At 37.1% G+C, this 16,319-nt stretch overlaps 1 protein-coding gene across 1 annotated transcript in view; it reads left to right on the top strand.

Moving 5' to 3' along the window:
* The window catches only part of RALGAPA1 (Ral GTPase activating protein catalytic subunit alpha 1), a 131,305-nt gene that overhangs the window by 12,713 nt on the left and 102,273 nt on the right, over positions 1–16,319 (top strand). Inside the window, exons 2-6 of the mRNA XM_063439456.1 lie at positions 8,128–8,238; positions 12,389–12,438; positions 12,998–13,055; positions 14,944–14,987; positions 15,913–16,090. Coding sequence (XP_063295526.1) covers positions 8,128–8,238; positions 12,389–12,438; positions 12,998–13,055; positions 14,944–14,987; positions 15,913–16,090 — 441 coding nt within the window. The remainder of the gene's footprint in view (positions 1–8,127; positions 8,239–12,388; positions 12,439–12,997; positions 13,056–14,943; positions 14,988–15,912; positions 16,091–16,319) is intronic.

The following is a 16,319-nucleotide window of genomic DNA, read 5'->3' on the forward strand; positions in this document are numbered from 1 at the left end:
ATATCAGCCTGGGGAAGGCCACCGTGAGACCAGCATGTTGGCGGTCTAAAGATAGGTAAATCTATTTAATTATTTTGGTGCGGGTTCTGTACATCGAAAATTATGTTGGTGTTCCTTTTTAAATGCAAATTTTTCTTGTGCATTAAAAGGTTGCTCAGTTTCAACTTAGAATACTCCTTTTAAGTTGTGGTTATTGTAGGAAGTAAGCCAATAAAAAAAAACAAAAAAAAAAAAACAAGCAAACAACCCCCCACTCTCCCTCTGAATTAGTATCTCCTTAATAAATACTGATCTTACAAGCATATGTCTGCTTCAGGAGGATACTGAGCTCTTTAACACGTCTTTAACAAGTTCTTGTTTAATATTACAACTGTACCATTTCTGACCTGCATGGAAGAAGCCTGTCTGTGTATGCTTGTTGTGCCAAAGAATTTGAATTATTTCAGTAGCACGAAAACCTTGACCTTCTGTTTTGTGCAGGCAGCGGAGAATGTTTATTCTTTGTGTTGATGTGATAGGTCCACTGACGCCCCTTCTTCTGGATGACAAGTTCATGCCAGTTCTATTTCTGATCATCTGGTTATACATTTTTAGTATGCTACAGATTTGAAGTGCTCGGAGTCTTAACCCTCTGAGTGCCAACATGTGTTTTAATGTGGTGATATGACAGGGCCTTTGTTCTGCAATTCATCCGTGTGGACCCTTGTTCTTATGTGAAATTCTAACTGCCTTCTATAATGATAAGTTAAGTTCACCAGTCTGGTAAAGGGATGATGAAAAAGGTGGAACACTACAGCGTTAGTGCCACCTCTCCCCATTAACCCCTTAAGGACCAAGCTTCTGGAATAAAAGGGAATCATGACATGTCTCACATGTCGTGGGTCCTTAAGGGGTTAAAAAAAGAAATATATATATATATATATATATATATATATATATATATATATATATATATATATATATATTTTTTTTTTATTTGCCTTTTCCAGTGCTCAGACTCACTCGGCACTGCTGACCTCTCCGCCTCCCACAATGTCATTGAGGACGTTTCCCCCCCAATCCAGTGATCGTCATAGAGCGCTGTGCACACATCCAATACCTCTTATAGGAAAGCATTGAATTCAATTTTGAGCTACATCATGTTACCAAGATTTACTTTTGAAGTGGTCATGGTGCCTGGAGTCTGTATGTCCAGCTTTTTGCTATTAGTTTAACTCCTTTGTTGCTGGAGGTGTAACTTAACTTCCGTCAGCATCGTTGGGCAGTTATTAGACAGCCTCGAACAATGTCAGTTCTGTGCATAGTTCTATACACAGAATGCCATTGATTGGCTGAGAACAGTCAGCAGACTTTCTCAGCCAATGAATGGCGACAGGTTCGTTGATACACTATGTCAAAGGGTTCCACAGGAAAAATCAATTGAGAACCCCTGTTCTAGGGGCTGCCTGAGTGACTGCCATTAGAGGTGTTTTTAGACAATGGAAACACTCTATTTTCTCTGAAAAGGTAGTGCTTACATTGAAAAGCCTGCATGGATGGGCTTTAGATACCAGGACCGCTACATTAAGCTGTAGTGGCTCTGGTGACTATAGTATCCCTTTTAAGGTTAACTGTTAATTTGGTGTGTTTTTTGTTTTTTTTTACTTCTGAACAGATTAAATATTTATTCACACAAGAAATAGTCAGTTTTGCTGTATGGTGGTGCTGCTGACATAAACAATTGAAATGTCAATGTAATAATAACATAGATTAATGTCACCTGGACTCAAACACTATTTATTCAAGTGGGACAGAAATGCGTTCGGAGGGCTGCTTGGCAATGTCATGACCGGACAAGCTACCTTGGCTTGCTGAGAAATCGTTACTTTGTCATGAGTAAAAAGTGATTTATGGCAGACTGACACTGCACGAATCCATTCATTATTTAACACGGCTAATTTCTGATTTCAAAGAGTAATTGGGGCTATCTTTATTCCCTAGAAATAAACTGAAATCCCCAGAGCACTCACCACACCCATGTCTCTGTCGTCTGCCCAGTGCAATGCCGCCCATGGAGATTCAGCCTCGTTGATGTTTATACTACCTTTCCGTCTGTAGGTAGAGCTATGGTGGTCTGTGCAAAGCTGCTCCTGTTTTTTGGAAACTTTGCAAAGTTTTTAAAGGGACTGTAGCTGTAAACATGTTTCAAAAGGACTGTCACTTCACAAAATTGTATTACTTTTTACTTATCCCTACAATTAACAAATATGTATTTGTGAGGTGCCCTCCTTATCCTACAACTGGTCTCCTGCACCCGGTCAATCAGTCGGCATAGAGAACCTTCAGAAAAGTACGGTAATTGTTTTATTCTGGCTTTACCGTGTGTGGACTAGATTATGCTGTCATTTGCTAAATCCTTCATTTAAATGTAAAATGAAATGTAACATTTCATGATAAAAAAGGTTAACGCAAGTTATAGATGATTTTTCTATGTATTGTTTGATGGTGTAAAACTTCCCTTTAAACAATTGTCGTGGATTAAGTGTATTAGTAGACCATTATATATCGACACACCACTACTTTGCTGATGGTTATTAAGGCATCATTCGTTTTTCAGGAACTAATTACACACAAGTTCAGACACAATGGCTTTGTCATGTCAGAAAAATATGTGATTTCTCTACTACACACGTCAGATTATTATGTGGGAATTGTTCCACGATGTATGCAGAGAAAATACCCCTGTGTTTCATGTTTATAGATTTTTCCTATTTATGACATGTTTTTAGTTAAGAGGCTTGTAGTTGTTCTTATTGTGCCATGTATTATACCCATTGTCTGTCTTCTATATAATACATGTTTATATTTGTGTATTTAAGGTTTTCTTGCTTGATTTAACCAAATTTTGTTTGTTTTGTAGCTGTTCCTTGGTCAGTTTGGTTAAAGGAGCACTATAAGGTCAGGAGCAAAAACATGTATTCCTGACCCTATAGTGTTAAAAACACAATTTAGGTCCCTTGCACCCCTTAAATAATAAGAAAACTTACCGTATCCCAGCAGTCCACAGCTGCTGGCCCTGCCCCCGATCTGCCTCCTTGGCTAACATAATCAAAATTGATGATCTCAGCCAATCACAATGCTTTCCCACAGGAAAGCATTGGATTGGCTGAGATTGTCCAAAAAAGATAATCTCAGCCAAGGGGGCTGGGTGGGGGCAAGGCCAAATGCCGCCCTAGCCAATCAGCATCTCCACTATGCATCTCAATGGGGAATGAATGCATCACAATGGGGAACATTTAGCGTCTTCATGCAGAGCATGTAGACACTGAACGGCAGTACTGCACGCTGTTCAGCGCTGACCCAGGAAGCTCCAGTAGTGACCTTCTGAGGAGTGGCCAGTGGAGGTGTTCCTAGGCAGTAATGTTAACACTACCTGTTTGCTGAAAAGCCAGTGATTACATAAAAAAGCCTGCAGGATCAAAGCTATACTCACCAGAAACTACATTAAAAGAACACTATAGGGTCAGGAACACAAACCTGTATTCCTGATCCTATTATGTTAAAACTAACATCTAGTCCCCCTTACCACCTCTTGCCTCCCTAAATAAAGTAAAATCTTACTTGTATTCAAGTCTGCAGCTGCTTTCTCTGCCTCTGATCTGCCTCTGTCTGCTAACATCAACAGAAGTGGTGGTCTGAGCCAATCACAATGCTTCCCCATAGGATTGGCTGAGACTGTCAAGGAGGCAGATCAGGGGCAGAACCAGCACAAGTCAAACACAGCCCTGGCCAATCAGCATCTCCTCATAGAGATGAATTGAATCAACGCATCTCTATGGGGAAAGTTCAGTGCAGCACTGCCCAAGGAAGCAGCTCTAGCAGCCATCTAAGGAGTGGCCAGTTGAGGCTTTAATGTAAACACTGCATGGTCTCTTTAAAGACCCGGTTTACAGCAAAAAGCCTGAAGAGAATGATTCTTCTTACTAGAACAAATACAATAAGCTATAGTTGTTCTGGTGACTATATTGTCCCTTTAAGGTCTTCCTAATGTAGATCATCAACTCCTTCATATGCTTGTGGTTTCGTTACAGTGGGTTTCATCAAGGGTACCAAGATTCAGTTTATGGTGGGACATCTCCTGTGTCTCAGGAAGTTCTATAAGTGTAGTATTCTCCAAAGACCTTTTCTTTATAATTAAGGAGTTTTCATAATTTGCAACAGAGGATACACATAGAAAACCTGGACTTTCAATAGTTACATCATTGGGTAAAATAATGGTCTGTCTCCTGTATTCATGCAAAACCCAAACTTTTTTTCTTCATTGTTCAAAGTTTATTGGGCAAAAAATAATAATTCTATTTCCATGTATAATGTTTCAGCTTTAAAGCGAATCTGTCACTGCATGGGGCTTTGCTTGACAGTGACATCTTCATTGGGGTCCTGTGACTGAGGGCAGGGAAGTGTAAGATTTACTCGCCTGAACCTGTCGTTCGCAGGCGCTGCCATTATCTTCCGGTCACTCCTCCTCTTCTTCTTCTCGCGAAAATGCTTAAAAGTATTGAGGTGTATGGAGGATGCTGCAATATCGCGGTATCCTCCATGGAAAAAGCTAATTTACCTGCAGTCTCAATGCTCAATCATCTGCCATTAAGGAGTTAAATCACTTTGTGTATACAGCCCCACTCACACCTCCCTGCATGTGACTTTCACAGCCTTCCTTAAAGGTCCACTATAGGCACCCGGACCACTTCAGCTCAATGAAGTGGTCTGCGTGCCAGGTCCATCTAGGGTTAACCCTGCCTGCTGTAAACATAGCAGTTTCAGAGAAACTGTTATGTTTACATTAGGGTTAATCCAGCCTCTAGTGGCTGTCTCCTTGACAGCCACTAGAGACGCTTCCGTGCTTCTCACTGTGAAAATCACAGTGAGAAGACGCTGACTGATTGAATGCACGCGCAGCTCTTGCCGCGCATGCACATTCAGCACTGACATCAGAAGAGGGAGGAGATTTCCCCAGCGCCAAGGCGCTGGATAAAGGTAAGTGATTAACCCCTTTCTCCCCCTTCAGCCCAGCGGGAGTGGGACCCTGAGGGTGGGGGGGACCTAAAAACCCCATAGTGCCAGGAAAACAAGTTTGTTTTCCTGGCATTATAGTGGTCCTTTAAAGACTTACGCCAACCACCATGACCACTTCCTCTTTGAAGTTGTCATGGTGATAGGAGTCTGCTTGAAACACTGTCTTATATTAGTTCTGTGCAAAAATAAGTTTGTTGGTGGTGAACACTGCACGTTGGCGACAGACATAACTGATCTTTCATTGCAGGCAAAGCTGTTATCTCACCAAGGGAAGCCCTCGCTATCCATTGCAGCTCTCCTTTCTCTCCCTCCCTTCACCAGCTTAGAAAAAACAAGCTAATATCTGCAGTGGCCCTAGTGACCAGGAGAGCACAGACCCAATATTGGAACCAGCTGATGTTGCTTTCTCGGGTTGAATTTCACAATATACTGACCGATGTCAGAGATGTGGAACAACTCACAGCACCAGGGATACACCAAACCGAAAATTCAGGTCACCCTTGGCCAAAAAACGAAAAATACTTTTTTCTCCAAATAATTTTACAACCATTTTATATTCACCACAATTCCGTATTTAGTGACGAGCTCTTATAGTGAGCCACACTTGTAAAACACACTACAACAATCACAAAGCCTCTTACTGTAAAAGCAAAGAATAGTTGGAAAAAACACCCAGTATACGTATATAAAATTAAAAGGGACAGCCTGGAGATGAGGACCAGGTTAAGCAGATCAAATGGAGATCTATATTAATAATAAACACAAAAAGAACAAGCAGAATTAAATATAAATGTGTGGTGTAAGTAGAAAACTCACAAACGTGTTATGAAAAACAGGCTTCTCACCCCACCAGGGGTTAAACGAATCCGGAAAAGGAAAGGTCTTCAAATGATGAAACTCCTTATATGGATAAGGTAAAAGAGACCGCACATGGTGAAGTAAAATTAAAACATGAAAAAGATTTATTAGAATGCACTTACAGACAGGTATATAGTCATGAGCATATCTCCACTCAACGTGGAATGCAGCAGCAGTGTGGTAGATGTCAGGAAAAAATACCACCAGCAGCAGGATAATAAAAAATCAAATAAAATACAATTGATAAAAGTCTTAATAGTATAGTAGGACTTTATACTATTTGGACTTTTATCAATTGTATTTTATTTTATATTACTTTGTTGATTCAAAAACAAAGAATAAAAAAAAAGTTACATTTACAGAGCAGGACATAAAAACGTCAAAAGTAAAGTAAGATCTGTTTTTTTTTTTTTAATGCAGACTGTGTGAGTCACGGCCATGGGAGGTGTTGCTAGAGCTTCATAAACAGAAACAAAAGTGCTTTAACTCCTAAATGTCAGAGAATTGAGCAGTAAGACTGCAGGGGCATGGTCTGTACACCCAAACTGCTTCATTCAGCTAAAGTTATTTTTATTCCTATAGTATCACTTTAAGGTTGAGTTTAATAATCTGTTTATTTTATAGAAAGAACCTATACCATATCCTATATTTATTTTAATGTTAAATGTTTGCAAATTAATTGCCAAATATGTAAAAACTGCCAAGATCTAACGACTAAATTACATAAATTTGTAATAACAAAACATAATGATTTTCCTTTTTTTATGCTAAAAATGTTAGTAATTGTTTAACTAATGGCTGCTTTTCATTGTAGGAGTGACTAATTCCCATTTATCCTTTGTTGCAGCCCTCTGTTTTGTCTGTTTTAAAGTGCATAAGGACATCTAAGTCTTCTAGCTGTTCCAACATGTCCTCTTTGGGAACAAGGCTATAGAACTGCACCATGACCCTATTGCGTGCCATTGTAGGGGATTTAGTGCTTCTATACTTTAAATGCTGTCCAAATTCTTGATCAAATTAGTGATCTAAAGTGGATCCATTAATTTCAGTGATATTAGCATATTTTGCAAAGACCACTGAAGGTGAAATCTCCAGCTGGGGTCTTAAGGCCGTTGGTTGCAGTGAAAGGTATGTTTACTTACCTGAACCTCTCCTCGTGCCCATCTTATTCCTGGAGGTCTTCTTGGTCTCCTGGCACTTCATCTGCCATAAGCCACATCACTGCTGTACTCTCGTTCATGCACAACAGTACATCATTGAGAACTATGAAAGAGACCTCCATAGGTGATGTCTCGTGATGAGTGAGATTATGTCTGAAACCCACTGCAGTCACTTTTTATAACTGCTAATATTGGACAAAAGTTGATGGCAGGGCGCTGCCTATTTGTCAAACTCAGCCTAATGCAATAAGACAAAGTAGTCAGCATCAGTATTTCATAAAGATTACATCTTAATAATATACTGCTTGCCTTTTGCTGGGACATTTCCTGGGTTGAGAAAAAGTTCTACTAACTAAGAAGACAGTTCCTCTTTAAACATTAAAAGGACACTGTAGTCACTCTAACATTTCATCTATTTGAATTGATTATAGTGCCTGTAGTCCCCTGGCATTGTCCCTCTATTTAGTGTTAAACCATGTCCAAGCAGTTAAACGCTAAAAAGGGTCCCTGGCCACCCACAGTCTGACCATTTCTGGCGGTGTGGCTAAGGCAGAGATTATACACTTCCTTGTTGTCATACCCATTCATATCGTTAGTTGGAGCTCTGATAGGCTAATAGCAGTCAGCTGACACACTCGGCCAATCACAGCTGCCCATTGCCGCTGAGGCTAATACTTCCTTATTAGCCAAAGCAGCACAGAGGGGATGGACTGCTGGGGCTCTTGTTTAGCATTAAAACCTGTTATATGCTCAATGAAATGACGGTACCAGGGGACTCCAGACACTAAAACCAGTTTAATGAGATGAGTGCCTACAATGTCCCTTTAACACAATGTTATATATTGAAAAGTTATTCCCTTCATGTTAGAACAACTTTTCCTGTTTCTTTGACTTAATCAAAATGTTCGTTTTTTTTTATTTATTTAAGAAAGTTTCAATTTTTTCCTTCGATTTCACTAAACCCTTGAGAGACACTTGACCGCGGACTTCTGTGGCAAGACTTTTATTGCTAATCTGATCTAATCTGTTTGTTCTCTTGTTTTCTGTTTCACAGAGAATGCTGAATCTATTGACCTCAAACTATTTTTCGAGCAGAACTTTTCTCACATCTACTATGTCTTCTTTGAAAACTTTGTGATGATTGAATCATCTTTAAAACAAAAGGGTCAGTATACACCAGGGAATTGTTAAACAGATTAACATGCCTTTTGTTGAAAGACTTCCCTTGCTTAAAAGGAAGTTCTATTGATTTTTGTTTTTCTTTTCTTGGAACATACCAGTTGGTATAGAGAAGTGTAATGGGGAAGATTCTGCTGCTGTTGCTTATCTATCTGATATTTTTAGATGATATCAGAATGTACCTGTGTACCTCATATAACCGGTTCCAGAACACCATAACCACTACAGCTCACTGTTGAATCTCTCTGTAGACAGCATAACCAGGGAATCCTTATGGACACAATTATGAAAATAAACCAAGAAAGATGAGTTGAAAGTGGCACTCCGTGTGCCATAACCACTACAAGTTATTGTACACTTGCAGTATTGAACAGTGCATTTTAAAATGGGTGAAAAAAATGCATTTTTTTTTTTTTTTTAAACCCCTATTCTAATACTCTAAATTCTTTGCTTGTTTCTGCAGTAATGCCAAAACCTGCTCAACATAAATGTCCTTGTTTGCACTGGCCACTGGCCAGTTAAATGATTATCACAGGGAAGCATTGGATTGGTGGATTGTCACAATAGCTACTCATGTATAATGTGTCTCTAAGAGAAATATTGGACATACACCCAGTATCTGAGTGGCTGCCACTGGAGGTGTCCCTAGACAGCAATGTAAACACCTGCTGTTTCTCTTAAACAGCAGTGTTTACATTAAAATGTCTGCAGGGATACAGTATACTCATCAGAACAACTACATTAAGCTGTTCTGGTGACTATAGTGTCCCTTTAAGATACAGTATTTTATAGTGCTTAGACTGTCCCTTTAAATACGTGTAAATATTATGTTGTCTAAAATACAACAGTATGTCAGCTTTTGCATAATTGGTTACAAGGCAGACAAATTAATGTTTTACCTCCTTTCCTACCAGCCCTGTATATAAGGTTGGTTTTGTTTTGCATATATTCGTCATTCAAAATAAACTGAAAAACTCACACTTTTTCCTCAGAGGTTCTAATCAGTCAGTCTTATCAAACTGGTTGCAGATAACCCTGACAGAATAATCAATATTTACATTTGAAGAATGTTGAATTAAACTCCTACTAATGATCTAATAGAGGTAAATCAATACCTATGTAAGCAATAAACCCACATTACAGGCACAATAGAAAGAGATGGCTTTTGATCCAGCAGACGTTTTAAAGGGACACACTAAGCACCTGAACCACTAAATCTTGTAGTGGTTTTTAATGCATGGATTCTGCTTCTTTAATCAAACAATGTAAAACTTTGCGGTTTTTAACCCCTTAAGGACCGAGGACGGTTCAGGACCGTCATCGGCATTTTTGCATTGCCGACCGAGGACGGTCCTGAACCGTCCTAACGGTCCAATGTACTTACCTGATCGCCGTCGTTCCCCCGGCGGCGATCGGCGGTGCTCCCGGTGTGGGGAGACTGCCTGCAGCCCAGACAGTCTCCCCATGGCGGATTAGGACCCCTGTGGCCATGTGATCGCTCAACAGGGCGACCACATGGTCACAATAGGTGTCCTAGTGTCTGCCTGCAGGGGGACTGTCTGTGCTGACAGGCAGTCTCCCTGCTTAGTGTAAAATCATAAAAAAAATAAAGTTTAAAGTTAATAAATAAAAATAATAATTATATATGTGTATATATATATATATATATATGATATATAGACGTATATTTTATATATATATATATATATATAATATACGTCTAAATATCATATATATAATGTCATACTAAGTGTATTTTTATATTAATATGTACATATATTAATATAAAAATACACTTATAATTAAATTACACACGTGTATATATATATATAATATATATAATAACTATATATATTGTATATATATTATTATAAACTACAAATAATAAGTAATTTAAATTAAACTAAAAAAATTAAAAATAATAATAAAAATAAAAAAAAATTATATATCTATCCGAAATTTTATTCTAACTGTATTTTGATATTAATATATATATATATTTATATCAAAATACACTTAGAATGAAATTGTATATATATCTATGTATATATAAATAAATAAAAAGAATACGAACTATTCATATGTCCATATACAAAATTACATAAATAATTATATAAATATACACGTAGACTTCAAATATATAAATATGCATATATATTTAAATTCTACGTGCGTATTTATGTAATATTTTTACATAATTAAGTTATTTTATTGATTGCAATTTAAGGGACCTGCCTGCCAACCCAGGCCGAAAGTCCAGAGAATTTAATTTGCTATCACTGTATTTTACCCTGTAATGTTCTACGACACCCTAAAACCTGTACATGGGGGGTACTGTTTTACTCGGGAGACTTCGCTGAACACAAATATTAGTGATTCAAAACAGTAAAACATATCACAGCGATGATATTGTCAGTGAAAGTGACTTTTTTTTGCATTTTTCACACACAAACAGCACTTTTACTGATGATATAATTGTTGTGATACATTTTCCAGTTTTGAAACACTAATATTTGTGTTCAGCAAAGTCTCCTGAGTATAACAGTACCCCCCATGTACAGGTTTTATAGCGTTTTTGAAAGTTACAGGGTCAAATATATGGGTCATATTTTTACATTGAAAATGGCCAGGTTGGTTACGTTGCCTTTGAGAGCGTATGGTAGCCCAGGAATGAGAATTACCCCCATGATGGCATACCATTTGCAAAAGTAGACAACCCAAGGTATTGCAAATGGGGTATGTCCAGTCTTTTTTAGTAACCACTTAGTCACAAACACTGGCCAAAATTAGCGTTCAATTTAGTTTTTTACTTTTTTCACACACAAACAAATATGAACGCTAACTTTGGCCAGTGTTTGCGACTAAGTGGCTACTAAAAAAGTCTGGACATACCCCATATTGAATACCCTGGGTTGTCTACTTTAAAAAAAATATGTACATGTGGGGTGTTATTTAGCGATTTATGACAGATAATAGTGTTACAATGTCACTATTGATACATTTTAAAAATATAGGTTTTGAAACCGCAATATCCTACTTGTACCTATAGCCCTATAACATGCAAAAAAATAGCAAAAAGCATATAAACACTGGGTATTTTTAAACTCAGGACAAAATTTGGAATCTATTTAGCAGTTTTTTTCATTCGCTTTTGTAGATGAGTAAAAGATTTTTTACATAAAAGTCAAAAAACATGTATTTTTTTCAATTTTTCATCATATTTTTTCATTTTTTAAAAATTAAATTACATGAGATTATATAAATAATGGTATGTAAAGAAAGCCCCTTTTGTCCTGAAAAAAACAATATATAATTTGTATAGGAACAGTAAATGAGAGAGCGGAAAATTACAGCTAAACACAACCACCACAAAAGTGTCAAAAAGATGCCTGGTCGCAAATGTACAACATCGCAAAAAAAGTCCGGTCCTTAAGGGGTTAAGAAGCAACAATGTTTACATTTGTCTGCGAACATGCCTCTAGTTCAGGGGTAGGCTTTAAAAGTAAACTGTAGGTGCTATATCCATTTTGCCTTATTAAATTGGTTATACTGCCTGGAGTCCTCTGGCTCTGTCCCTCCATTTAGTGTTTTTTTTATAATGGACCCTACTGAAAGTATTATTGAGGCAGAGCTTGCTCACTTCCTTCCTTCCAGCCATACCAATTCATACCAGCAACGGGGCTGTGATAGGCTGAAATCAGACAGCCAATCACAGCTTCCCACGGCTGTTCAGGCTAATGTTCCCTTATTAGCTCAAGCAGCACAGAGAGGGAGGGTTGCTGAGGACTCACCTTAAGCATGACAACATCGAACGGTTTAATGCCAAATAGAAGTTCAGCAACAGTGGACTCCAGACATTACAACCACTTTAATGATCTGAAGCTTTTACAGTGTCCTTATCAACCTGCAAATTTTAAAGCAATAATAGATCTTACCCTCAATGGTTGAAAAGAATCCTGGAGAGTAATGCTTCTAAAACAATTGATGCAAACTTTTATCTTGTTTGTGCATACATTTTATTTTATGTATGACAGTAATAATTGTATATGTATTGTTTTATAAAAAAAAAGATTGAATTCCAGCATGTTACATGATATAAGAAATCGTAATGAGTTTCTTTTTTAATTTTTTTATAGGACATAAGTCTCAGAGAGAGGAACTAGATGCTATTCTCTTCATATTTGAGGTAAGACTTTGTGTGTCATAGTATATTTTGTGGTGAGTTATCACAATGAAATATACTGCGTTTATAAAAAATATGCATGCAGAAACTCTGAATATTGTTATTGTGTGTCAATTTAACTTTTTACCTTCTGACTCTAAATTTATAGAGTTCTTCCAAGCACCGGAATAACTGTTGCTTTTTGTAGTGGTCTTGGTGCTTGGTGGCAAAAATCAGAGGATTCATTGTTACCCAAAACCTGCGTACCAAATCTGTCATGGAGATTGTGAAACTAGCATTCTGTTTACAATGTGTGTGCTGTATTGTATGCACTATTTCACAATTCTTCTCCTGTGGATTGGATGAAGAGGCTGACTCAGCACTGGAATATATATATATATATATATATATATATATATATATATATATATATATATATATATATATATATATATATATATATATATATAATCGCAATACTAAAAGCACAAAAAAGTGCTTTAGTAAAGTATCCTTTTAACAAACGGATCGTGTATTTCATTTAAAATGAAAATGTTAATCAAGCCTTTTCTCCCCATTTTAGAAAATCTTGCAACTTCTTCCAGAGAGAATTCACCAACGATGGCAGTATCACAGCATCAGTATGTATGCATATTTAAGATATCAGATACTGGTATTTCAAGGCAGGTTCACAGGAGCCACTACCACCCGTCTTCACTGAGATATTTTCTCACTTGTCGTCTTCGTAGTCTGTGTCTCTGTGTTCCTCTCTTTCCCCACATGTAAATGGACCATAGTGGAATCTCAGTTAGAAGTATGTATACAGAGTGTAATCCCCTCTTCCTACAGCCCTAGCTTATGCACAGGCCAAACTTCCAATGAGCTCTCCAGGTTCTTTTTCCTATCCATTCCATTCAGGATGACAACATTTTCCTGGTTATGCAATGACTTGGGGGACCTGGTTACAAAAATTTTAAAAATATAGAATACTTTTTTTGCTCTTCTTCCCATCACCATGAAAGTGATGGCTACTTTATGCATATGATATTGTTCTCCAAGTTAATACTCACGAGGATGGCAGGACAATACGCTCCATTTAAAAAAATAAATAAATATATATATATATTATTATTTTTAATTAATTTTTTTTTTTTTTTTACAATATCCTCCTTTTCAAATTTCAGAGGAGTGTCACATTTCCTTTTCCTCCTTGCCATCAATAAAAATGTGACCATGTCTTCTTCCTTCAATTGATACTTGGATAGATCAGTTCAGCCTCTGTTCTTTTTGACCACTGTCGCCAGGTCACATGATTCTTGTTCAGTCAGTCAGTGGGGATAGTGCAAACATATTTTTGGCTCTGAGCCATTGGTAATAGCAATTAACTCCTTTTAGTTGCCATGGTTCACTACAAAAAACTTTCTCTATTTTTTTTTTCCTCTTCTGTTCCTGAGTGATGCTCATAATCCTCTCAAATAATTCCATTAATCTGTAAATTTCTCCTGCTGTATAGGTTTCCCCTTGCTTATTCTAGATATCTGGGCTAGCCATTATGTAGTCTTCTAATAATGTCCATAGGTGATCAGTATCATTTCCCTTCTTGCATTGAGTTGTTGCTTGAAGAGTTATCTGATCACCAAAATAAAATGGAGGATGCCAAGGACCTATAATAGAGATTTGATAGAGTCTGACCGAGACCTCCAACATATGGTGTAACCTTCTTCAGTTATAGTCTTCATTGTCTTGACACCAGTCTAATAGGGGCAGTTAGGCCATATCATTATGGAACATTCACAAACATTATAATGAATGCAATCTGGTTCTAGAGCAGGGCTTCACAAAGTTAGGAACCTGGTTGTATTTAGTATAGATATATAAATCATGTTTCCTTCTCATTCTGCTATTTTATAACAAACTTTGAATGTATCCATTCATAGGAAACTAAATGAACCCCCTCCCCCCCAAAAAAAATCTGGTATATACATATATGAGTAATTTGTGACCATCTAGATTTTAACTTAAGGATTATTCCATCCTAGCTTCTAAAAACCTTGATTTCTAATTTGCACAGCATGCTAATTTGTGTTGATTTTATTTCTTTTTTAATTCAGTATATCCATTACTTTCTTGATACTGAAAAGTAATGCTGTTTGTATAGTTTGTGGTGTGAGAAGTGTTTGCCAAGCCTCCTATTAGAGTATTATGAAATATATGCAATAACTGTGTAGATATATAATGATTGAACCTACATACTGGGGGATATTTATCAGTGTTCTATTCTAAACATTTGGGCTATCGCCATGGGTTTCAGGGGAGCCGGCACCACTTTTTGGAACAGAGCACTTTAATAAATCTCTTCAGTTTGCTCACAGACAATGTTTATTCTTGTCTAAAACAACTGCAGAGTTGCGTATCTCATGAATACTTTTACCTGTCATAATAATGGGCTTTAACAGACTTGGTACAGTTAGAATAATGCTCAAGGTTGTTCATTATTTTTCATTTTTGTGTCCCCCCACCTTGTTTTAGGTCTGATCCTGAAAAAGCTGCTTCACACTGGCAACTCTTTAAAGGTACATTTGCATGTAGAGGATGAATATTGTCCGTTTATATGTTTATCTACTGTTTCATGCAATCATGAAGATTTTTTTGTTCTTTATTCATTAAAACATATTCAACTGGTATAACTGGTCATTCCAACAACCTATTTCAGTTGTTTAGTCCTCTGGCAGTTTGAGTTTTTGGATTTTAAACCATTTTGATTTTTAAGTGACATAGTGTCACATAATCTCTCCCCTCCAGGTAGGTTTTATTATGTTGTGTTTCATTAACCCGTTAAGGGCAATATCTTACACTTTGTTGTAATCTGGTAATTAAAATTCTTATGCCAGCATGGAATGCTTATTTAGTTTTAGCAGTACAATGCAGCCCTGCAGGCATTCATTTGGTATGTCACTAAATTTCGAAAAAACATTCTTTAAAAAAAAAAAAAAGATTGTTTTGACGTCGTGGACTGTTTTTGGGCCTTAGAGTTCTAATACAAAATTACAATGATTCAAACGACAATAGAAAAAATTAAATAAAACTATTTTTAAGAAAAGGAAATGTCAAACAAAACTAATAAAGTGTGAATATATTTATTCAAATGCTCTGGGGAAGCCAGACAAGCCATAAGCCCAGGAACACACACTTTTGCTTAACTCCTACATTCAGGCAGCCAATTTTACAAGGCTACATGCTCTTGCTTTTGTAAGATCACATAATCTGTGTTTAAGATAAAAATGACATTTACTCTTTGTAAAAATGTTTGACTGAAATTGCCAAGATAAATATTTATTTGAATCTAGACCGAGCTGGAGCAACATAAAATAATCTTTTTGTTACTGTTCTGAAAAGACAGACAGGCAATGAAATGTGTATACATTTTCCTTTATTTGTTCTTAGTGGAGCCTTAACATGACACTTGGTTCCATCCGTTTGACTTCTTTTATTGCACAGATCCGCCTTGAAGGACTTCGCTTGTTCCTCCTGTGGCTTCAAGCACTCCAAAACAACTGTAATTGGGAACAGCTTTGCATGTTCGCCTGCCTCATTCCTGGTTTCCCTGCACCACCATCTGATCGTGGAATTCACACCTTAGATAATCTTATTAACCAGCCTTTGAATCTCCAGGAAAGTAAGATATTTTACATTGTTGGTTCTCGTTCTCTTTATGGTGTATTACTACAGGATCCTTTGGCTCCTCTAAAAAAAATAAAAAAAATACAACCACCACAACAATATACCTGTATGTTTGTTGTAAACTCTTGATTTTCAAGTCACATGCATGCATGAATAGGCATGGCAGCAAGTAGCTTATTTCATTGAAAACATGAAGGAATCTACGTGCACACATTAAAATAAAC

Source organism: Pelobates fuscus, chromosome 13 (assembly GCF_036172605.1).
Source record: "Pelobates fuscus isolate aPelFus1 chromosome 13, aPelFus1.pri, whole genome shotgun sequence".
Classification (NCBI taxonomy): domain Eukaryota; kingdom Metazoa; phylum Chordata; class Amphibia; order Anura; family Pelobatidae; genus Pelobates; species Pelobates fuscus.